The 26,268-nt window shown below is 36.3% G+C and overlaps 1 protein-coding gene across 1 annotated transcript in view; it reads left to right on the top strand.

Moving 5' to 3' along the window:
* LOC137237705 (uncharacterized) overlaps positions 1-3,168 on the top strand; it is a 31,951-nt gene extending 28,783 nt beyond the window's left edge. The window contains exon 3 of the mRNA XM_067761753.1: positions 273-3,168. Coding sequence (XP_067617854.1) covers positions 273-1,522 — 1,250 coding nt within the window. The 3' untranslated portion in view covers positions 1,523-3,168. The remainder of the gene's footprint in view (positions 1-272) is intronic.
* Positions 3,169-26,268: the final 23,100 nt, after the last annotated feature.

The following is a 26,268-nucleotide window of genomic DNA, read 5'->3' as shown; positions in this document are numbered from 1 at the left end:
AGCGTCTTATTCGAGCAATTTTTCAGCACTGCTACAACAACAACAACAACAACATGAGCAATTTTTCAATTTATTATAAATTCCGCTGAAAAAGAACTTTCTTGAAAAGTTCTGTAAATATGTTTCAACATGATCACCTGAAATCATCGTATACCCAACCCCCGCGACGATGGGTGGTCTGCTTACTCATTATTGCTAACATCCTCCTAATAAAAATCACCGTCTTTTATCAACACATATATTTAGTTCTAATTACACACTTTTCTTTGCAGGTTACCCCAACTACGCCGCCATGTCAATGGAAACCAAAATGGTAAAAAATGTCGATAATTTGAAAAAGATTTTCACAGATCTATTGAAATTTGCTGGACCTGCACAATCAACAGAAATCATCGAATTACAAAAGTTTGCTATAGAAAGCGGATTCAAACATAAATTGGATTTATGTGATGTTGCATATTGGCAACGTAAACACTTAATTATCAAAGATTCATTAAATGAGGAAAAATTGCGCGAATATTTTCCATTATCCAACGTTTTCGATGGCCTTATAAAACTCAGTGAAACTCTCTTCAACATACGCATTGTTGAACGCAAAAATGTCGAAGTGTGGCAACCGGCAGTCAAATATTGTGATGTATTCGATAATGATTCAACTCCAGGTACTGGTATAGCACCAATTGCTGGTTTTTATATTGATTGCTACTCCAAGGAGAATAAGTTTGGAAAAAATAATGGTTGGATGGTGAGCATACGCAATCGTAATCCATCAGCTAAATTAACACCATTATGTGCGCTTATATTTAATTTTACTGAACCCTCTCAGGGCGCACCTTATTTACTAAATTTCGATGATTTAAAAATGGTATTCAAAACGTTCGGTTCAGCTTTGCAGCATTTGTTAACGAAAGCCTCATATACAGATTTGGCGGGTCTATCAAATATCGAATGGGATGCTTCGCAGGTTGCTGGCAATGTATTGAGCAATTTTCTTGATAATAAAACTATACTTAAACAGTTATCTCAGCATTATGCAACAAATGAGCCATTACCCGATGATACATTACAAAAGATACATTTGTTAAAAACAAGTTTAGCAGGATATAACCTTTGTCAAGAGTTATATATAGCAGATTTAGATATTGAATTACATCGATCGGATGCCTTTTGGCTTGATGTTGTTAAGAAATTATGGCCAGTTTATCACTGTATGCCTTTGGATAAAAAGGATGCACACCCTTGTTCTATGACAGAAATTTTCTCTGGTGATTGGGCAGCAGCACAATTTAGTCATCTTTATTCAAAAATTTTAGCTGCTGACATAAGCGCCGAGTTTGCAGATAAACCGAATGCTGAAATGGCTACGACTGGACAACGGTTTAAAGAAACATTCCTAGCTTTAGGAGGTTCTGTACCAACTGCTGAAGTATTTCGACGTTTCCGTGGAAGAGATCCATCTGTGGAAGCGTTACTTAAATCATTAAATATCTTTAATAAAACACAAACAACTGGTGAACTATAGATATGGTTATTTTAATATTGAAGTATGTAATTTTTCACGCTTAAATTTATATATATATTATTTATTACATAAAAATTATAATTTTATGTAAGTTGAACTCATTGTATGTATGAGTGTGTGTGCGTATGTAATAAATTAAGGAGACAATCCACCCAAGCTGGTTAGGGGGTTTAGAATATACCCGCGGCAGGTATGCCTGTCGTAAAAGGCGACTAAACTAAAATACCAAATTGATTCAAGGGGTTTGTAGCGCTACCCTTTCAAGGGGTTGCCAGCGCAATATATAGCTTCTCCAACCCAATTGTCAACCTCACCTACCCGTGGCGAATCCTCTTTCTTTAACAGCCGAGGCCCTGGCGATCCCAAGTTTCTCATGGATCTAGGGGGTGGGAGGCCGTTATAGCCTAGAAGGTTTTATGTGGTCATACCAAATCGTTCCGGAAATGGTTGTTGTTGTTGTAGCGATAAGGACACTCCCCTCGGCTGTTAATGAAACAGGATTCGCCACGGCTAGGTGAGGCTGACAATTGGGTTTGGAGAAGCTATATACGTCGCTGGCAACATGAAAGGGTTTCGCTACACAACCCCTTGAATCTGGTATTTTAGTCGCTTCTTACGACAGGCATACCTACCACGGGTATATTCTGACCCCCTAATCCGCTGGGGGATTCCCGAGATGGTCGGGCTAGTACCTTAATCGTGCTTATTACCGGAACGTACCACATCTGCATACGGCAAAGGACCATCAACATCGATAATACTCCCCAAGACCTTCTGGCTGAGTATTGGAGCAAAGCAAGTTTTTTTAAACAGATTGATCCCTAAGCAAGAAAGGAATTTTCCACATTGGAAGTTTGCCTCCAAAACGTGTACTTTTACTTACGAACTTCGAAATTAGACCAATCTAATATATTTTTAGTTCTTGTATTTAAAAGATAAAAATATAAAGATGTAGGTAGACCCCGCCTTCTTTTCGTATTTGAGTTGAACGCATTTAATTATTTTCAAGCCTGAATAAATTTCGAAAAGCAGATCTTCAAATAAGTTAAAAGCGATAAGTTACATAACTACATAGAAAAGAGGAACCTAATAATGCGGCACATATATTCCCTACATTTTGATGCGCTGAATCCTAATCCGATTTTCTTACGTTTTTTGAGGTTTGGGCCGGACCACAACCCGTTAGGCTAATTCTGATGATATGTATGGGAATACATGTGTCGTACTACCATATAAGCCACCTTTTTTCGTGGCTGTGTATAGAAGCCTCATGAGGTCGGGCAGTCACAGAGAAAATAAAACAATTTAAAAAAAAATTTAAGTTAAACGGTTTTATTGAAAACAATACTTAAATGAAGTAATAATAATACTAAAAGCGCGTTAAATTTCTAAAAATGTGAGGCGTAGCATAACCTGATTAAGGTTCAGTTGGTCTTGCTTATGACTGTCAATAGAAATTTGACGCGTCCAACGCTTTTATTTAATTGTCTGATCAACGCCCTAGATTGATGAGGAGTGTGATGACTAGTACCTAGGACCTACCTAGTTATTTTCTAGCTTTTAGTATTATTACTTCATGTAAGTATTGTTTTCAATAAAACCGTTTAACTAAAATTTTTTTTAAAATTATTTTATTTTCAAGTTTTTAGTCTTTATTTAATTTCCTATTATTTCTGTTGTTGTTGTTGTTGTTGTAGCGATAAGGTTGCTCCCCGAAGGCTTTGGGGAGTGTTATCGATGTGATGGTCCTTTGCCGGATACAGATCCGGTACGCTCCGGTACCACAGCACCATTAAGGTGCTAGCCCACCATCTCGGGAACGATTTATGTGGCCACATTAAACCTTCAGGCCATCCCCTCCCTCCCCACCCTCAAGCTCCATGAGGAGCTTGGGGTCGCCAGAGCCTCGTCTGTTAGTGAAACAGGATTCGCCGCGGATAGGTGAGGTTGACAATTGGGTTTGGAGAAGCTATATATTGCGCTGGCAACCTGAAGGGTTGCGCTACAAACCCCTTGAATCTGGTATTTTAGTCGCCTCTTACGACAGGCATACCTACCGCGGGTATATTCTGACCCCCTTACCCGCTGGGGGTCCTATTATTCTCCTATTATTTCTCATTCTATTTAGTTCATTTAGTGACTCATTATTACAAGGACTCTTTTCTGACAATTTGTTACAATCTAAGTCCTCAATACATAATCCTTCCAAAGACTCTGCGCCACGTATGCTTGTCCCTCCTCCAACTCAAAAATATTGTAACGAACTTACTGAAATTCCGCTCATTCTAAATCTTCTGCTAACGTTCGAATCACTAAACTGTTGAATAAATAACTCCAATATTGAATAATGCAAAAATGGTCTTTATTAGACTACTTGAAAATAACACTTATACTTCGCAACTGATAGCTTGCTTAAATCAAACTGATTGTCGTGCCTCAACTGTTGCCGCCTTTATACTGCCTGGTTTCCTCGTTGACATATTTCTAAGCGCTTCTATTTCTAGAATTTACTACACTGAACCAAAAAAGTGCATGTATACTCAGAAAAAGTGCGTATATTTTAAGAAATGTTCATTGAAAACCTCTCCAAAAACCGTATTCATAGAATTTCAGAATATAAATACAAGCAATAAATTTAGTCAAGCAGCTTAATGAATATGGTTCTCATATTATAAGAACGAAGTTTTGTCATAAATATAATTTTACGAACTTTTTCTTAGATCGTACCAAAACGGACCACAAATACGATTTTTTAGAATATCTCGATTCTTGCGCCACCTAGCGGATATTTTTTAATAGGTTGCTTTTTATTCTTGTATGTATTATGTGTTCGAAATATGAGCCAAATCGGATCACAAATACGATTTTTGTGAATATCTCTATCCTTGCGCCACCTAGCAGCGAATTTTTTTCATAGGTCGCTTTCTATTCTTGGATGTATTATGAGTTCCAAATATGAGCCAAATCGGACCACAAATACGATTTTTTTGAATATCTCGATCCTTGCGCCACCTGGCGGCGATTTTTTCCTTATTATTGCATATGAACTACGTTACTCAACAAAATAAATAGACACTTGGTTTATCCTGAAAAAAACTCAAATGCAGTGGCTCACAGCTTAATTGATAATTTTCATTTAAAATTTCGCAAATTTCCTAAAAGAAACCACATTCAAAAAAATGTCAAAGGTTATTCAAAGGTAAGGAGAATTAATCAAAATTTCAAAAATGACCATCAAAATTTTCAAATTTTTTTTTTTTCAGAATTTCTAGAAAAATTTTGAGTATGCATTTTTGTAGCCCAATAAATTTTAGTATAATAACGTGCAAGCTAGAAATAGCTTAAAAATTTTCCTGAATTTTCACAATTTTTTTCTTCGAGGGTGTTGAGCAATTTTTCCATACATCGCATGAACGAAAATGTATTTTGTATGTGGGAAATTGTGCAAAAACCTCGCCGAAAAAAATTCTGGAAATTCAGGAAACATTTTGAGCTATTTCTAACTTGCACATTATTATACTAAAATTTATTTGGCTACAAAAATGCATACTCAAAATTTTTCTAGAAATTCTGAAAAAAAATTTGAAAACTTTGATGGTAATTTTTGAAATTTTGATTAATTCTCCTTACCTTTTTTTGAATTTGTTTTCTTTTAGGGAATTTGCGATATTTTAAATGAAAATTATCAATTAAGCTGTGAGCCACTGCATTTGAGTTTTTTTCGGCATAAACCAAGTGTGTATTTATTTTGTTGAGTAACTATATATTCCAAGTTTCAAGCTTGTATCTTATAGGGAAGTTACTTAAATATCAATTACAAAATTCGTGCCAGCCTGTCAAGTCAAGCTAAATAAAACCGTTTAATAAAAATGTAGTCGAATCTGGTAATGCTAACATGTATTTAAGCATATTTTTATAAGCTGAGTCCGAGCCCCCCATTAGAACTGCCGTAGTTGTTCTTAGTTCCCAAGATACAAAAAAATCACAGATATCTATGTTTTGGTGACTCATTTCGAAAAACCGGGAAAATTACATGTGGATCAATTGGTTTTATCGAATATATAGAAAAAAAAATTGGTTTTATAATATTGTGATATTTTTAAATACTTTATTAATACCACCAGCCGCCGAGGTGCGATAATCCTAGAAGGTTTAATGTGCTCATATTCATCGTTCCAGCGATGGTCGGGCTAGTACCTTAATGGTGCTTGTTACCGGAACGTACCGTATCTATATACGGAAAAGGACCATCAACATCGATAACACTCCCCACACGGTCTAGTTAGTGTCGGCGTACATGGCCCATGATAGTGATGCTACGCAATTTTGTAGTTAAAACATCAACAATGTCCCGAGCGGATATGTTTCACATACAAAAACTAGGGTTGCAATAAAGTTATAAGCTGAGATGATCATTATACATACGATATCTGGGGTAGCAATACAACAAATGGTAGAGGTAACTCCATTTTTCACTACAAACTAAGCTCTAATTTGAGTATTTGTACAATAAACTAAACCTACCTCCATCGGAGAGGTTTAAAAGCTGGGAGAAGGTGCTTGATCTCACAGCCTTGATAGAAAATTGGCGGTTGTCGTACAAGCTCTCACTGTATTCTCTTCGATATGAAGTCCAGATCTGATAAAGCCGTTAGTTTCACTACATTTAAGAGTTCGCTTGTAAACATTTTTTTTTTTTATAATTGTAATTAAGTTTTTATTTTCACGTTATGACACATTGTTAACTTGTCTGTAAGATATATAACATCATAGACTAAATAAATAAGAAATTTCTATAACTCGCAAGAACTAGCCAAAACTGAAAAGAACTAGCGAGCGCACTCATAATATCCTATATGAAAATACTCTGCTCAGTATATAAACGAACAAACCCACTTCTCAGCTGCGCGTCGACCTAAACTCTTTATGATTACTAACTTTCATCTTCTGTGGCATATACTTTCCAAAATTTTCATTTCTTAATAGAAACACCACATTCTTTAGACTTTCTCCCTTTTTTCTCACATGCTGTTGTAGCGATAAGGTTTCTCCCCGAAGGCTTTGGGGAGTGTTATCGATGTGATGGTCCTTTGCCGGATACAGATCCGGTACGCTCCGGTAACACAGCACCATTAAGGTGCTAGCCCGACCATCTCGGGAACGATTTATACGGCCACATTAAACCTTCAGGCCATCCCTCCCTCCCCACCACCACGTTCACATCACTACTCGCTATGCAACAAAGCCGGCCCAGGTCAAACGTACGTAGGTTAAACAAAAATAGTGAGCGCTTCATAACTAAATGGCCACCGTACAATGTGACTCAAAAAGAGCTATAAGCGTACCTCTCCTGGTCCTCGCTTAAGAGCGAGAGCCTTCGCGACTAAGCAAGATTCTGTCCAAAGAACACCTTTGCGATCACATTATGAGTGGAAAGGATGGGGTATGCACGGAATTGGCTAAGGACTCAGTAAACGTCTTAACAAACACTTGTTTTCCTGTACGATAGCCCTTCCGCTAACCTGATTTTTCGGAGCTTCCGAAGGTTTATGGTCCTATCCGTAATGTCAGCATTGTGTATTGATACAAGTTAATGATAAGCTGGCTAGGTCATGTTATGGGAGTGAAAGAAGACACTCCGACTAAGAAAATATTTCTATCGGCACTCAAATCCATCCACTGTCTTGGAAGTGTCAGGCGGAAGAAGGCTAGGTTTGGTAAGCCATATCAGCAAAATGGTCATTAGTAGACAGTTACCAGCTATGCCAAGTTTTTCGTGACCATTATGAAATTTCTTATCAAAAATTTCTTGAAGACATGATTTTTATTTGCTTACATTGGGATAAGGCTTGAAAGTTATGGCCTCATATCGCATAATTTTCTGTAGCATCGTGCTTTTACCTAATTTATGTTTGGATTACCTTATCAGTTCAATATCATTTTGGGTTGTTGTGCATGTGTTTTTGATTAGATTAGGCTTTCAATTACTTATCAAATTATAAATACACACGCACAGTAGCGATCAGGTGGTCGCTTCCCAAGGCAGTCGGTTCTATGTACCGGAGCGGCTTGGGATTTTTCCCGACCAAGGACTGTCATTTCAGTGTAACCCCATTTAATTTTTTGTGTCCCTCCCACAAATTGTCATCCTCCCAGCAGCATCGGACAGGTTGTTCTGGGCTATATACCAAAACCAGACGTCCTCGTAACTTTTATAAATCGTTTGTGGCTCCTTGCCGAAGGGCGTCCCGTAGTCTACACCTTAGCACAATAAACGGAGACGCCCTCGATCGCGGCGACCCCCAAATAGGGGATATAAACGAACGCATCAGATTGCTTGTGATGAACACAAGCGGGCGAAATGGGAGGAGCATCTAAGTAGTTGTAACCTCTCTGCTGGTGTGGGTAAGCTTTGGTCTACCGTAAAGTACCTATCGAATCCGTCCAAGCACAACGACAAAATTTCCATCGCCTTTGGCGCTAAAGTGCTGTCGGATGCGAAAAAATGCGCGAGCGCTTTTTGCCGACAATATATAATGTATTCTACGGCTGAAAAAGTTAGACGGAGGGCCAACAGACACGCACACCAACATAAATTCAGCGCGTCCCCAATTACCATCACCGCCAAAGAGGTTGAGGATGCCATCGGTCAAGCTAAACAGTCTAAAGCAGTGGGCCCAGACGGCATAGCCATGCAGGTGCTTAAAAGCCTATGAAAAGAAGGTTTCAAATATTTAGCACATGTCTTCAACTTAAAAGCTTTTGATACGGTCAACCATGGCATGTTACTGCAAGACCTGGAAGGGTCTACCCTTCCCCCATGTCTTAAAAGGTGGACCGCAAATTATCTGGGTGACCGGCAGGCATCGGTGCAATTTAGAAACGCAAACTCAAAACCAAGAAGAATTAAACAAGGGGTGCCACAGGGTGGTGTCCTATCCCCACTTTTGTTTAACTTGTACATATCAAAGTTAACTTCGCCACCAGAAGGAGTGACTATCGTTTCCTACGCCGATGACTGCACAATAATGGCCACATGCTCAGGCCCACAGATCGATGAGCTTTGCAACAAAATAAACGGCTACCTCCATGATCTCTCCAGTTTTTTCACCTCGCGAAACCTGAAATTATCATCGTCTAAATCATCGGCGACCTTACTTACAACATGGACATCCCAAATGTCGACCATTTTGAACATCCACGTCAATGGCACTACGCTGCCGACTGTCTTACACGCCAAAATCTTGGGTGTGACGTTCGATCAGGATCTACATTTTGGGGAGCATGCAGCCGCAATTGTACCGAAAATCCAGAGCCGTAATAAAATCCTTAAATCTCTTGCTGGCAGTACTTGGGGAAAAGATAAAGAAACGTTCATTACCACTTACAAAGCAATTGGCCAGCCGATTGCATGCTACGCGCCCCCGATTTGGTCGCCAACCCAAAGACTACTCACTGGAAGAAGCTATAGGCCTGCCAAAATAATGCCCTCAGAACCGCCACGGGGTGTCTTCTTATGTCCTCAGAACACCACCTACATAATGAGGCGAGAATACTCCACATTAGGGAGAGAAATGAAATGCTAACCAAACAGTTCCTGTTGAATACCCAGAAACCTGGGTATCCTAACAGATATCTGATTGATGAGCCAACACCGCCCAGGGGCTTAAGGAGTAATCTCCGTAAGCGTTATGAGGAAATACGGCACCTAAGAACACAGCCGTATGAAGCCAAAAAACACATGCAGGTCCTCAGTGAACTCCACAAACAGGCGTCGGACCTCTATGCTGGGAATTGCCCGGTGAATCCTGTACTCAAAGAACAATACCCTAAACTTGCAGAAGAGGAACACGAACTCCCTAGGGAAACGCGAGTCACTCTAGCTCAACTTCGTTGTGGACAGAAACAGGTTAAACTCTTACCTATTTAGATTCAACCTCGTCATAGATAAAGTATGCCCTTGTTGCAATGTGTCCCCACATGACACCAACCATCTCTTCAAATGTAATGTGGAACCAACACCTCTAACACCCCTCTCATTATGATCCACCCCTGTTGAAACAGCAAGTTTCCTTGGACTCCCGTTAGAGGATATTGATGACAATTTGCGATCGGTCGCGCCTATTGGATGGGGCGAAGCACTGCTACAACAACAACAGCAGGTGGCCGAAACCATAATGCGACCACACTTGATGAGTAAGTAGGTCTCTAGAAACATTGACGGCTTCTCATTAAGGCCTATTCGGAAAAATAAAACAGAACATGATTAGATTCAGCTTACTCCATTATTTTTGTTTCAACCTCCTACTCACATGTTAATTAAGTATGTACTATATATGTTCTTTACTAGTCTCAATTATTTAGATTAAAGCTCTTATTTGTTTTTTATTCATTAGATTTAATGTTTGCCTAGATATACACACATATTTATATGACTAGCACAATAAATATACTGTTCGCCATTGTCGTGCTAGGATGTCACGAAAGATAAATAAATAAAAATAAAATAGATATGGAAGCTCCTAAAAGTTTTCCAAAAGCATATATTTCTACAATTTTTTTGCCATTTTCATTTTTGAAACTTTTTGTAAATGCAATTTTACAGTTCAAGGAATTTTCATATAAAGTAAATTTGAAACGGCTAGAAATTATCATCGTTTAAGATAACTTTTTCAAAAAATTGGTAAAATTTTTTTCTAAATATTGAGCGTAATCTAAATCTTCCAGATGGCAAACGATCATTAAAAAAGACGAGACTTGTAAAGAGGGTTCGAAGAAAGTTGACAGAATATCAGCTTTCTACGGATGTGTATCAACGTTGTTCCGTTGCTCTGTCGGTTGTTCTTATTTTAACAGTACCTCGCCCTGCTTAGAGATATACGCCGCCGATAAACGCCGCCGCCGCCGATTTTTGTCGTTTTTTGTACGCCGCCGCCGAATGTCAAAAATATCGGCGCGGCGGTGGCGGCGTCCGGCACGGTACTATATTTTATACTCATTTAAGACTGTTTAAGCCATTTATTGTTCATGTCGAAAATTGGACGGATATGGTCGAAAGGGGTATCAACGGATGCGCATCACTGCCAGTTATAAGAATTCAAAACACTCAAAGAAAAATTCAAGGTTCGAAACGAGCTCAAGGCCAGAACAATAATTATTTGTAATGAATAGTAAGTAGAAAATTTTCAGACAAACTGCCATAGCTGCGCAGATAGATCCATTTCGAAGGGTGCTAAGCCTTCATCATCAGTACGCGTTAGGCACGCTGCGCTAACCATTTAGCTATCCAGCGATGGTTTGTTTGACTGACAAGTTGCTACTTCTATTCCTTCCTACCATCCATATTTATTCAGCGTTGCTCCATCTGTTGTAAGACACTGATGATGTTGGATTTGTTTATTGTCATTTACTTTATTTGACATTTCCCAAGTGCTGGTTTATTAAAACAAAAACAATTCTAAAAGAAAAATTATATAAAAAATTTAAATGCTCACTTTGCATAATTTAAAAAAAAAATTTATTCAAATAAAATGACCCAAGTCGAACATGTTTTGAAATTGTCCTTAAGTGGCTAAAAAGCAAGTTACCCGAAAAAATACTGATTTTTTCAAAAGTTCTATATTCCGATTCGCGTAAATAATAAGCAAAATCAGTAATGCAAAATCCTTTAGTAGGTTGACATTTCCTAAAGTTGGCGGCCCTATCCCAACTAGTCTCTTGGAGTGAATCACAGTGATTCTAGCCTATCAACCAAGTTTAAATATCACCTACACGTTTCGTCTCCTGTTACATATGTGAATACGTAGGCACATATATTTACCATGAACACTAAAAGTGGTGAAGCAAAAGTTTTTCACAGACAGTCGAACAAATGACCGGGTATGCTACTACTCTAACGTAGTGGACAGTCGAACTAGTTTGAAAAATGAAGCTACGCGGTTGTTCATAATGAATTATTGTATCAAAAGGACGGAACACAACAGTTTTAACTGAGCGTGTAACCTTTACATCTTTCAACTTAAAATCGGTCGACTTTCATTCTAAAATATCGTTTTGGTTTAGCGAAGACTATTGAAATCAATGTTTCGAACACAAACGGTTGCAAATTTTGGTCTACATTTAAAAAAAAGGTATCCAGGGTCCTTGTAAAATTTAAATTATGTAGGATTATACTATTTTCACCCATGAGTTACGCAATAATATCCACTTGGACTGCTTATGATTTCGAGGGCGGCAGTCTTGGACGAATAGTTACTCCCTAACGTTTCAAGGTGTTTCTCTGGTAGTGCTCGGCAGTATAGCGCGACAAAAAAAAAATCTTAGAAAGTCTTCGGAGCTATACATAGAGCTTCTAGTGACATTCACGAAGGTATGAGTTCGAAGTCGCAGTCCTATAGCTTCTGTCCTGGCATGTTGTATGAGGGCCAGGAGGCGTGGTAGCGACTGGTGGTGGACAGGATTGCTACTGTTCGCAATTCGGGAATTATAGCTCTTAAAACATCCGAAAAAACTAGATGCCTCCTTTGGCGCGATTAACAATAGGCCAGCGTTGGTGCTCATCGTTAAAACTGTACCATGAGAGCCATGAGTATTTTAAGAGTATTAATACCAACCGTAAGTCGCCTTTGTGCGTGACCAGCAAGGGGTCACAAATAATATAAAGAAATCGTGTCGATAACGGTTATTAGAAATTATACCAGAACATCTCCTTCGGTTGAACTACGCTTTCTACGAGACATACAGACAAAAGTGTGGCCATTTAAAGTACCAGTCCCTAAGACCGAGGTTAGGTTCGAAGTTTCCCTGGAGTAAGTAAATGAAGGACAGTTCCTCCGCAAGGAACTGCTCTTGAAATTTTTTGAACGATCCGCGAGACTTTGAGGCAAAAACCCTGGATCTTTCCGAAAACGCCAAAACGTTGATTCCCTTAAATACATACAAACAAAACCTTTCCTAAATATAATTTTTTTAAATATAAAAAAGCTTTTTAAAGCAAGAACTCCGCCGTACACCGGCGCGCCGCCCTCGCCGCCGCCACCGGTATATAATAGTGCCTACGCCGCCGCCGCCGCCGATACAGTGATCGGCGTAAACCTCTAGTCCACATATCCACTTGGAAGATGAAGCACGGGTATACTGAAAAAAGCCCTTGGCCGTCTTAAATCCCCAAATCATCATCCTCCAAATTTGAAATAGCTTTCCCAATTGCAAACGCCTTTAGCGACATACATACATATGTATGTATAGTTGTGCAAATGCGGCCGACGGTCATAAAACAAATATTCGTATTATTAATCACTATACTTTGGCGAATTCAAGCACAGCACTTTGCAATAGTGTATATGGGCTATTCCATCCATTTCCACCAGTTTTAAACCCAACCCCTTTAGAATTGGCTGAAAGTTTTTCTTCTTTTTCTAGCTTACGAAAGACGTTTTTCAGAATTTTTTCAATTTTTTCATCCAACTCAAAAAAAGTTATGAATTTAAAAAAAAACACCGTTTTTGTTTTCAAAATGCTATAACTTTTTCAAAAATTGACCGTTTGGGATCTTTTTTTTTTAAATTTGTTTTTAAATGTACTTTTCGAAAAAATCCAAAAAAATTTTTAAAGTTTTTTTTTAATTATTCAGTTTTTCGAGATTTTTCGAATTTCGCCATTTTTTTTTTTCTCATGAACTACTTCAATCAAACCTGCAATCATCCCCACTAATCCCGGAGTGGGCCGATTTTTTTTTATTTAATTGAAAAAAAAAATTTTCAAAAATAAATTTTTTTTTATCAATTTTATTTATATAACAAAAAAATGTAAGAAAATGATTTTTGAGAATTCTTTTCTTTATATATTATGGTAATCTGCGATTAAAATAACCAGGATTAATGACTGTCACAGTAAACATATAAGTTGTCTAAAAATAATGTAACAAATTATGAATTTATTTTCTGGCGTTTAAATATTTTACAAATTCTTTGTTCTTCTGAATTTAATTTTAATTTTTTTAAGAAATAATTTAATTATTTTTAATTTTAATTAATTAAAAATAATTAATAATTTAATTAATTTTAATTAAAGCACGAAAATTTTCACCATCATCATCGATCGATTCTTCATCAGTAGAAGAGAGTAAATCCTTTTTCAAGTTCTCACAACAAAAATTGTTAATACATCCCAGAGCACGGGGAAAAAGTGTCAATAAAATATGACACTATGGCGTCATCGCCATAAACAAAGTCCAATTTTCACAACTATTCTGTAACAGATGTCGCAGTGCTGTGAATATCAATTGGCAAGAACCAGAATTGAAGTAGGAATAATGAAGACAAACAAAAAACCGCTGTGATGGCTGAATGGTTATAGCAGCGGCGCCTAAACGTTGCCGATGAAGGAATTTAGCAGTTCCCGAAATGGATCTATACAACGAGCTTTGGCAGTTGTCTAAATTTTTTCTTTCTTCTATTCTAATTTAAAATTTTTTCAATTAAGAAAAAATATATTATAACAATAATAATGATAAAATAATTATTGTTAGGCCTTGGGCTCGATATTAACTCGCGATATTACAAATCAGTAGGCCGATATAACAACAAAAATTGTTCTCAGATATTTTATTTATTTTGTTGTACAAAAATTGATTGTCTTTTGACCTTCTTGATGGAATTGGTGATTGATTCAATAGTTGTAAAGCACGGTTTATTACAGGTAATTGAGTTGCAGCGCTAACTTGGGATTCCGAGGTTGATTGTAAATCATCTGTGTTACTGTCACTATATTGTTTTCATAACTGTTACTTGCGGCTTGCTTAACTATTTTCGAAGCTTCTTTACGACATGAACTGCATAATAAATAATAATCACCTAATCCTAACACTACTTTCATAGCGTCAGTCGCTGAACGCAAACCAATTTTTTTATAATGAGACTCCAACTCAAAAGGATTGCAACATCGATAGAATGGTTTATTTGATGCCATGATATTTCGATGCAATTATTTTAATAAACGTAGATAAGTATTGAATAGGAATGTATGTGTATACCGGCCTAATGCAGTTGCTGGACAGCGAAAGCGAGTCATTTTAATCATAGATTACCATAATATATAAAGAAAAGAATACTTAATAATCATTTTCTTACATTTTTTTGTTATATAAATAAAATTAATAAAAAAATTATTTTTTTTCTATTAAATAAAAAAAAATTAAAAAAAAAAAATCGGCCCACTACGGGATTAGTGGGGATGATTGCAGGATTTATTGAAGTTTTTTATGAGAAAAAAAATGGCGAAAATCGAAAAATCTCGAAAAACTGAAAAATTAAAAAAAAAACTTTAAACATTTTTTTTGTATTTTTTCCGAAAGGTACATTTAAAAACAAATTTAAAAAAAATACCGTCACAACGGTCAATTTTTGAAAAAGTTATAGCATTTTGAAAACAAAAACGGTGTTTTTTTTAAATTCATAACTATTTTTGAGTTGGATGAAAAAATTTGAAAAAATTCTGAAAAACGTCTTTCGTAAGCTAGAAAAAGAAGAAAAACTTTCAACCAATTCTAAAGGGGTCGGTTTCAAAATTGGTCGAAATGGGATGGAATACCCCATATATAGTTATGTACAGTGGTGGTCACCTAAAAAGCACACTTCTACTTTAAGACAGTATTTCTAACTGCATTTATCCTTCAATTAAAATATAATGCTTTCTCATTCAGATTTCCAAAGAAATCAAGTTCAAAACTTGAAGAAAACTCACAGCAAAATTTTAAACTTTTTGTTAGACATTTTTAGAATTTCTTAGAGTAAGTTTTTTCTTAGCTAATGGCGTTTTCCTTTCTGGAAATAACGTTACACTCATGTTGCAATCGTTAACTCTAACTTTTGATCTGGGTTACTTGACGTTAAGCCAAATGGCTATTTATAGGTAATAAAACCCCTTTTCTAATTGAGTGGAAAATATTTTGTGAAATGAACACACAAAGTCATGAGAGAGCTGAAAAGAACCAACAGAGTGACATTGTTTTAGAAAAGAAAACATCGTAAAATGCACATGGATGGCTGAGTGGATAGAAGCATCCTTCTTTACTTGAATTATGAATGTTACAGATTTCGAGTTCAAAACTCAGTTCCTGAAAAGCTAGCCGATAAAGAAATGAAATTCAGAAACATGTTCTAGTAACCATTGCCATGTGCAAATTTTGTAATTTTTCTCTATCATCAATAAATTTGACTTTAAACAATATGCAAGTTTCAAAACGCTATTGACTGCAGTATAATTTTGAAAATTTTCTGTCGAGGGTGTTGCTAATTTTCTCCCATAATCTTCCTTCATTGAAATCAAAAAGAGAAAGTATTAGAAATTATAATTTTTTGCGACCTTTTTCTTCAACTAATTATCCTGCTTTGCTGGCTCGAGGTCCGTGTTTTATAAATTAAACACAATTGTTTCTTTTTTCAAAAAACCGATATATTTCGATTGCTCTGCGGCAATCGCCTTCAAGGTCACAGAGCTAATAAAATCATAATAACAACAATTAACAAATATACATATCAAACATTAAGGTAACATATTTACATACTTTTCTTAACATGTCTGCTCTGTGTGACGTGGAGTATGGTACTGTCTTTTCGTTAGCAGGCGTTTGTAGATATGAGCGGAATGATCCACATCACTCTTAAAGCTGGAGTCATTGGTGCCGTTTGTCGTATCGCTGGAGTCGTATCCCTAACGTAATCAGCTGTTTATCGTTACTACGGTAAACCAAAACCCAATTGGTTGGCTACGATACGGTTACGACCTTAAGCTGGAGACATTGGTGCTTTATCGGTAACCGTATCGGTAACCTTTTAACAGCTGATTCGACCAACCTTATGAGAATCAATGCAATCGATTATTGGTGCCGCTAAGGTCGTAACCGTATCGTAGCCAACCAATTGGGGTTTGGTTTACCGCCGTAACGATAAACAGCTGATTACGTTAGGGATACGGATACAGCGATACGACATACGGAACCAATGACTCCGGCTTTAGCGGCACCAATAATCGATTGCATTGATTCTCATAAGGTTGGTCGAATCAGCTGTTAAAAGTTTACCGATACGGTTACCGATAAAGCACCAATGTTTCCAGCTTAAGCGGGAGTCATTGGTGCCGTATGTCGTATCGATGTAGTCGTATCCCTAACGTAATCAGCTGTTTATCGTTACGACGGTAAACCAAAACCCAATTGGTTGGCTACGATACGGTTACGACCTTAGCGGCACCAATAATCGATTGCATTGATTCCCATAATATTGGTCGAATCAGCTGTTATAAGGTTACCGATAAAGCACCAATGTCTGCAGCTTTAAGCTGGAGTCATTGGTGCCGTATGTCGTATCGCTGTATCCGTATCCCTAACGTAATCAACCCAATTGGTTGGCTACGATACGGTTACGACCTTAGCGGCACCAATAATCGATTGCATTGATTCTCATAAGGTTCGTCGAATCAGCTGTTAAAAGGTTACCGATACGGTTACCGATAAAGCACCAATGTCTCCAGCTTTATAGTTGAGTCGTATGTTTGTGTTTAATTCAGGCATAGGCAAATTGGAAATGCAGATGGGTTAGTGAGAGCACGATGATCGCGCACATCACCTGATGTATCGGTTTGCTTAGTTTATTCGCTTATTAGCAAGCAAAAAGACAAAATCCTTTGTTATTATATTTTTAATGTGCACAATGGGAAGCAAAAGGTTTATACAATTAAATACATTGTATTTGCGCAAAAGGGTTGTTGCTTGCTAATAACATTCGTCAACATTGCGAGCGACGCACAGAATCGATGTTGCTGCGCAAAATGCTCGTGACTACTAAACTAAACAGAATAAGAATACGTGTGAATTGAGTGTGCACGATTGTGCCACTAAATGCCGATGCCTGGTTTAATTTATAAAACCTCGAGCCAGCAAAACAGGATAATTAGTTGAAGAAAAAGGTCGCCAAAAATTATAATTTACGTAGACGGAAGGCACGCCGTTGGCATCAATCACCAAACATGGGATATGCTACAATAAAGAACTATAACGAAAAAGCTAGATTAACAATCAACAAGTTGCAGTCAACATCAAAAAAATTGGTAAAAGTCAAATCAAATATAAATTTCCTTTTATTTAAATGTAGAAAAACAAGAATTATTCCTAAGTTTATAATTCCAAAAAATGTAAGAAATTATTTGTATCTGACTCGGACAGACACACGGACATAGATAAATTATTACACAGCCATACGCAGTTTTACCTCATGAAAATCTTGAGCCTTCTGATAAAACACAAACACACATATTACAAAGATTAAATCAGCGAATGGATCAAACAACAAAAAACTCAGAGAACAATTAGGTGAGACCGACTTCAAAGAGCTAATGGAAAGGGAAAATAATCTCGCAAACAAAACAAAAACAAAATTTAAAAAGCGCCAAGAGTTAAAATACAAGAAAATCCGAGCGAAACGTAATGAAATACTCACTAATAATAAATGGGTTTTCACAGGCAACTACTGTACATTTTTATAATTCTTTAAAATTCACCAATCCTTAAGCCGGAGTCATTGGTGCCGTATGTCGTATCGCTGTATCCGTATCCCTAACGTAATCAGCTGTTTATCGTTACGACGGTAAACCAAAACCCAATTGGTTGGCTACGATACGGTTACGACTTTAGCGGCACCAATAATCGATTGCATTGATTCTCATAAGGTTGGTCGAATCAGCTGTTGTAAGGTTATCGATACGGTTACCGATAAAGCACCAATGTCTCCAGCTTTAAGCGGAAGTTACCCACGAACGTACGTACAAAAAACGTGTCAGCTGATACAACCTATCTTATGAGTGTGCAATGTAAACGAAAACTCACCGACGTTCAACGTACATACGTACCATGGTTCAACTATACATGGTTGGCTCATCTGTAAAGCAACAAAATATGTCTGTTCAAATTGTCAAAATCTGTGTATTGGTGTTGGTGCGAATGGTATGGAATGGAAACATAAAACTTAGCAGTTTTTGTATGTGTAAGTAAAATGTTGCCAATGTGTTGGGTTCATTTTGAGTTTGCCATCTCCTTTTGACAATCCCTTCGACCATGCAATGACATAAATAAAATCATCTGGTGAGATGAGCCAAACTGTATAATTGAACCATGATACGTACGTAGCCCGGAACGTAGAAATCAAACCAATTTTAGCCGGAGTCATTGGTGCCGTATGTCGTATCGCTGTATCCGTATCCCTAACATAATCAGCTGTTTATCGTTACGACGGTAAACCAAACCCAATTGGTTGGCTACGATACGGTTACGACCTTAGCGGCACCAATAATCGATTGCATTGGTTCTCATAAGGTTGGTCGAATCAGCTGTTAAAAGGTTTCCGATACGGTTACCGATAAAGCACCAATGTTTCCAGCTTTTGATTTTTTCCGTAAGAACGTGTCAGCTGATCGCTGTCTCTCAAGACAGAGTTGCCTATTAAATATTTTGTGTGCTAAGTTTTAACCAATTGCAGTTATTATACAAAAATGCCTAATGATTGTTTAAAATTTTGTTGAAATATCCTAAAATTATGATATAAAATTGGAGGTTATAAGTAAATGAACTAGAAATTCTTATTCAGTACTTGTTTCTGCCATTTGCACCATGAAAAATTTTAATTCCAAAAGTTGATGTTTGCATAAGCATGTATGCGAACTGCTCAATGGCAACAGTGCTTTGCTGTAAACAATACACACACAAATATGTTATATACATGTACACAGACGCACACATTGATTCCTACGGGTTTGAAGGTTCGGTCAAACGTGCTTCGTACAACAGACGTCCGTACGTACGGCAAACGTGGGTGCGTAACTACCGCTTTAGGTGTATATATACCTGCGATACAGGTAGTACTACTGAACATACAAGAATATACAAGTTGTACTACACACATGCGTTGACGCCATTGGTTGTAGTTGTGCTGCATGAGACGAGACCGTGCAAGTACTTGTACATTTTTCTACTCACAGCCTGTTGTACGCATACACATCAGTTCTCATGCCAGTGAACTGAATGAGCGCTTGTACAAAATTTGTGTGAATGTATTCTTAGGCATATTTTAGTGCAGAGCCGACCACACAAATGCTAAAACAATTGCATAAGTGTGTGTAAAAATTGAGTGACAACTCCCCACAGTGTGCTAAAAGAAAATGTGGACTGTGAAGTTCGAAATTAAAAAGGACCTTGGTTATTTGATTTCAAGCTAATCCTAACAATACTTACTTATATCCATATAACTAAGAACGCGGAGGTCGAGCTAGCCAGATAAAACTTTTTTATAAAAGAAGGTATGGTGTTTCTTCAATGCAAAATTTACTTAAAAAATCACTTTTTCATCAAGAATAAACTATAAAACAAAGTAAATGTAAAGATAGAAATACATATTTTCAAAACATAAAGTTATTCAATAAAAAAAAATTTATAAAAATTAATAAAACTAAGTAGAACGTATAAAAAGTTACTTATATTAAATTGTCAATATTTATTAATAATTAATTAATTATTATTAATTATTAATATTTAAATTGTCAATATTAATATGTATGTTCAAAGGAACTTAATAATAACAACTAAAGCGTATTAAAAGTCACTTTAACATTGCAGCATATTGTTTTTATTATGTGCCCAAAAAGTAGCATGGACTTTTCCTTATGCATTCACTGTTGATTTTAATGAGTGACCAGCGACAGCAAACGATCGTGATCGCACATCGTTAGTGTCTGTGTGAAAATACGAACTCAAATTGCGCAATGTGCAACTTTTGGCCGGCTCTGTTTTAGTGCTTTCATGCAGGGGTCTAGTAAATATGTTAAATGTTTGATATGTATATTTGTTAATTGTTGTTATTATTTTTTAATTAGCTCTGTAACCTTGAAGACGATTGTCGTAGAGCAATCGAAATATATCGGTTTTTTGAAAAAAAGAAACAACTGTGTTTAATTGTTGTTATTATTTTTTAATTAGCTCTGTAACCTTGAAGACGATTGCCGTAGAGCAATCGAAATATATCGGTTTTTTGAAAAAAGAAACAACTGTGTTTAATTTATATAACGGACCTCGAGCCAGGATAACTAGAAAGTATTAAATCGCACACTAACTACAAAAGAATCACAACTTAAAATTTTTCAAAATCGTTTTTTTCCATAAACCAATTCATAGTACACATCTATAACTGCCCCTTAAATTTCGTTGTCATTATTTTCTTCTTTAACTGTAAAATTACCGTTATGCCAGTTTTCGTGGGCATTGCATCGCTTGCGCTCTATCAACTAAAGAGTACTATTTTTAGTTGTGTCAATCTGCTTATGAACAAGTGAACAGTTTTTTACGCATAAAGTGTATTATTTTAAATTCTAACTATCTTGTTGCAAAAATTTTTTAACTTTGTTGTGTATTAATTAAAATTGTGTCTTTTTATAGTAAAGAGTGAGTAAAGTTGCTTGTATTATTGTGAAATGTGCCTTTTTTGATGAAATAATTGTGAATGTACGAGTAGTAAGTTTTCTTAGAAATAGTCATAATTCAAAACTGCTATATATTTTGTCCGTAAACAAATAATTACAACAAAACTTCGTCAATTAATTTTATAAGGAAGGTATCCTTCTTTGTAAAACTGGATTTCAGTATAACATTACAGACGTTTTCACATAAACCGTTTTTCTTCTCTCCTGAACATCTACATTTTTTCAAGTTGTGACTCTTTTGTAGTTAGTGTGCGATATTTTAATTAAAATAAATAAAACAGCTTAAGATAAAAGCAATGAAGAATACCATCTAACAAAAAGGTGTGATATTTATGTGACCACCACTGTTTATAGTTGTGTACAAAATAACAAACAGCGTAATGAAAACAGACGCCGGCCTTCGCTATTTCCAAATACATACATATTTATTATAATAGTCATGCGGGGTCCTAGTATTTAATGGGAAAGGTGGGTGGTTCTTATTTGCATTGTAAGTGTTTAATTTTAATAGCATTCCCCCAACCGTTGTTGTAATTGCTTTCAATTATTGGTTATTTTGAAATGTTCTTTTCAGTTTCGCTGTATATATTTTTAGAGTTTTACGAGACCATTTCGTGGTTCCTTAAAGCCGTTTTCCTGGTTTGCACACCCCTTTTTATGTTATTTTAAGCCCTCTTGGTTCGTTTTATAAAAGAAATTCGCTGTCGGAGCAGCATCTCAATGAAGATTTGAATCACCTTAGAGCTCAAGCTGATAATTCTCATACTTCTCAAACCTAAGGCGTTGCTTTTCAGCAGTGGCTCAACTCGAAAATCATAGCGTTCCTAATAAAAAGGGCATATTATCATATTTCAAAAAATGCTGTTTCTCAAGTTGCGAAAAAGATAGTTCTGAACTTTTCCTAAAGTGTAATTTCCAAATTGGAATCAATTGTGGGATTACAATACTCCGGTATTTTGAAAGCTAAACATGAATAAATAATTTATAATTTTAAAGGTCCGTAGTAACAGCTTTATAATCAGGACAGTACCCCAAACCAAGTGGCGTTGTTAGTTTTCGGCGTCTTTTTTTTAGCAACCGATAGAAGCACTGTGTGGTGATACGTAGCTCAAATTCTAAGGGTAATTTTGTGTACGTAGAGGCTACCTTCGCCTTTCAGGTCGAGAATAGCGTGACCTCGACTGGATAAGATTCCCAACACGGATTTTGTAAAGGCAAATCTACCATTACTTATCTACTGAATTCACAACTCATGTTTCTAATGGATTTACAGAAAATCTTCACACCGATGTAATTTATACCGATTTCAGTAAAGCATTTGACAAAGTCTCCCACTCCTTGCTTGTCTACAAGCTTTATCGACTTGGCTTTCAACCTGGTCTCACAGTGGATCTTGTATTGCGGTCGAACGCAAAAAGTAATTCATCGATGCCCCACAGGGCAGTCATCTTGGTCCGATTCCGTTCTTGCTTTTTATACCCAGCTGTACTTGTACACAGGGTATTATAACTTTGATTGGATAATGGTCGGCTGTACAGGTATAAAGGAATCGAGATAGATATATCAAAATGATCAGTATCGAAAAAAAATTTGATTGAGCCATGTCCGTCCGTCTGTCCGCTAACACGATAATTTGAGTAAATATTGAGATATCTTCACCAAATTTGGTACACGAGCTTATCTGGAGCCAGAATAGAATGGTATTGAAAATGAGTGAAATCGGAGGATAATCACGCCCACTTTTTTATATATATAACATTTTGAAAAACAAAAAAACCTGATTATTTAGTAAATAATACACCTAGAATGTTGAAATTTGACGTGGACTGATATTGAGACTCTTGATACAAATTTAAAAAAAAATTTTAAAATGGGCGTGTCACCGCCCACTTGTGGTAAAATCAATTTTACAAATATTATTAATCGTAAATCAAAAATCGTTAAACCCATTGTAATAAAATTAGGCAGAGGTTGCCTTTACTATAAGGAATGCTTTGAAGAAAAATTAATGAAATCGGTTAAGGACCACGCCCACTTTTATATAACAGATTTTTAAAAGGGTCGTGGACGAATAAAATAAGCTATATCTTTGCAAAAAAGAGCTTTATATAAATGTTATTTCATTTCCCAAGTGGATTTATAACAATAAATAGGAAAAATTTCAAATTTTAAAAAATTGGCGTGACACCGCCCCTTTTATGACTAAGCAATTTTCTATGTTACGGGACCCATAACTCGAAGAAAAATTAGTTCAAAATAGCTTGCTTAAATGAAACTGATAATACTGCTATTGCTCGCTAGATAGCGTCTTAAATCCAATTGATTGTCGCGCCTCTACTGTTGCTGCCTTTTATAGTGTTTGGTTTCCTCGTTGACATTTCTAGGCGGTTCTGTTCTAGAATCTACTAGTTGGTTATCTGCTATAAGTTTCTCAGCTATAACTACAGATTCACAATTTTTATAGCTTCTCTCACATGCGCGTGTATTTGTGAGCGACACTTTCAACAATTATAATTGCATATCTCAGATAAGATATCTGTATGTGTTTGTGCGTTGCTTCTCCGCTGCGTGTACGTACATATGTGTAGACATAATGATAAATTTGGTTATGTGCATACAAGTCGCTGCTTAGCATCGGCTTAGGGATGACAGTACCCCTTATTGTTGCTAATATTCGTAACAAAATGTATTATTGCGCAGCCTTGTAACACTATTAAGCACACAAAACAAACAACAACAGCATTTAATGTGTACAGCTGGGTATGTAATGTTCGGTTTTACCCGAACATAGACCTCTTTACTTGTTATTAATGAAACTTGAACCACAATAAACTATTCCAAAATCTTAATATATGCTGATGATATACGCTGAACCTCAATAAATGTAAATTCATGTGCCTCTCTCGAAAATCTTTGCCACCGGCCTCTTACGTAGTTGATTATTTTCACGATGGATGTTAAACTAAACCTTCATATTAATGCTACTGTCATTACGGTTAGAGGTGTTCAACTATTCATGAAACGATGGTCTAAAAAACTTAGCGACCCCTATGTAACTAAAGCGCGTTTTACCACATTAGTTATACCGATATTAGAATACGAATCAATAGTCTGGAATCCGCAATATCAAATTCATGCAGATAGACTAGAATCAATACAAAAGAAATTTTTACTTTTCTTTATTGTGGTACTCTGCGTATAATCTTCCCCCTTATACCTGTCGGTTGAAGCTTATCAATCTTCCAACTCTTGCAGGTCGTAGAGAAAAGCTAGGCGTTATATTTATGTCTAAACTACTGAATGGATTTCTAATCGTTTTCTTCTGAACGAGGTAAACTTCAAACGTCGCACCTCTTCTTTTGAGACAATATAGAGCTAACTTCGAATTAAATGAACCTTTTCGGTGTTTGTGTCATGGCTTTAACTCTCATTCGAATTCATACAACGGATTCACTTTTAGCTATAAAGAAAACTGTCCTATCCTACCCTTAAGCCGCAACAAAATAAAAAATAATTTAACAATGTACATATGTATGTAGTATATGTATAAGTTCTAACTGTTATGTATAATTCTCGACTGATGATTTTATTTCGTAGCTGAGCAGTTTTAGTTCACGACGCTTAACAAACCTACGCCCATTAAAAACTCCCCGTGATGATTGGGCGGGCTTTGGTGAGTAGTAATCCCTTGGGTTTATTATCATAACAAGAAAGGAAAAAAGTGTGTAATTATTTCTGTATTTCTAACTTATTCAATAGACCAAATGCCACAGGAATGGTTCTTTCACAAGGGTGCCAATTTTTAAGAATTTTTATACTCAGCTGAGCAGAGCTCACAGAGTATATTAATTTTGTTCGCATAACGGTAATCCGTAACGGCATAAACTAATCGAGATAGATATAGGCCCCTATATATCAAAATGATCTGGTCGAAAAAAGAAATTCATCCGTCCGTCTGTCCGTAAACACGATAACTTGAGTAAATTTTGAGGTATCTTGATCAAATTTGGTATGTAGGTTCCTGGGTACTCATCTCAGATTGCTATTTAAAATGAACAGAATCGGAAAATAACCACGCCCACTTTTTCGATATCGAAAATTTCGAAAATACGAAAAAGTGCGATAATTCATTACCAAAGATGGATAAAGCGATGAAACTTGGTATATGGGTTGACCTTATGACAAAGAATAGAAAATTAGTAAAATTTTTGACAATGGGCGTGGCACCGCGCGCTTTTAAAAGAAGTTAATTTAAAAGTTTTGCAAGCTGTAATTTGGCAGTCGTTGAAGATATCGTGATGAAATTTGGCAGGAGCGTTACTCCTATTACTATATGTGTGCTAAATAAAAATTAGCAAAATCGGATGACGAACACGCCCACTTAAAAAAAAAGTTTAAGTAAAATTTTCACAAAAAATTGAATATCTTTAGAGCATATAAGTAAATTATGTCAAAATTCAACTCAAGTAATGATATGGTGCAATATATACGTAATACTCCAATATTGCTACAAAAGGCTAGGAACATTCTCAAACATCAGAGTGCCGATATATTGCTGTTTAAACGTTTTTGTTTTTGTATTCAATAGTCGAATGTACCTAAATTTAAATTTTTCTTGTCACACTTATGCTTCTACAATCACAAAAATTTTAAAGGCTGTCTTGTTTTGATCTCGAATTCAAAACACATCGCGAGTATTTTCTATTAGCAATATAGGAGTATTAAATACATGGGTGCAATAAAATACAAAAATAATATAAATGTAGTTTAAAAAAACTAAAAAATACGCAAATATCGTGCTGTTTTAGTATCTACAATCCACTTAGATATTTGCTGTTGATAGCATCGTAGCACAGAGGTTCGTGTCTCCGCTATTAAGCACAACTCATTTTGCCGCTAATTGCCGCTAGATGGGTCTAACTCTCCTTTGCGCGCCTAGGCAAGAGAGTTACAAACAAGCGTCATACAAGTGAAGCTAATATAAGCGTGTTAATAAGGATAATGGGAATCTGTTCTTAAATAATTGCATTGTCATCGGTCCTTGATACGTATGCAAAGTTTCAAATTAACCAGACTTCTAGAAACCGGTGAAAATTAAGCTCAAAAATTCCGTTACATACATACATGGATACATAGATAGATACAGGCCAAGCTAATAAAAGCGTGTTAATAAAAGAAAATTTCAAAAATTTACCAATCCTTGTGAAATTTGGTAGGGGCGT

This window comes from Eurosta solidaginis, chromosome 1 (assembly GCF_040869045.1).
Source record: "Eurosta solidaginis isolate ZX-2024a chromosome 1, ASM4086904v1, whole genome shotgun sequence".
Taxonomy (NCBI): domain Eukaryota; kingdom Metazoa; phylum Arthropoda; class Insecta; order Diptera; family Tephritidae; genus Eurosta; species Eurosta solidaginis.
Note: the sequence above shows the minus strand (reverse complement) of the source record. Positions and strands in the feature narration are given on the sequence as shown.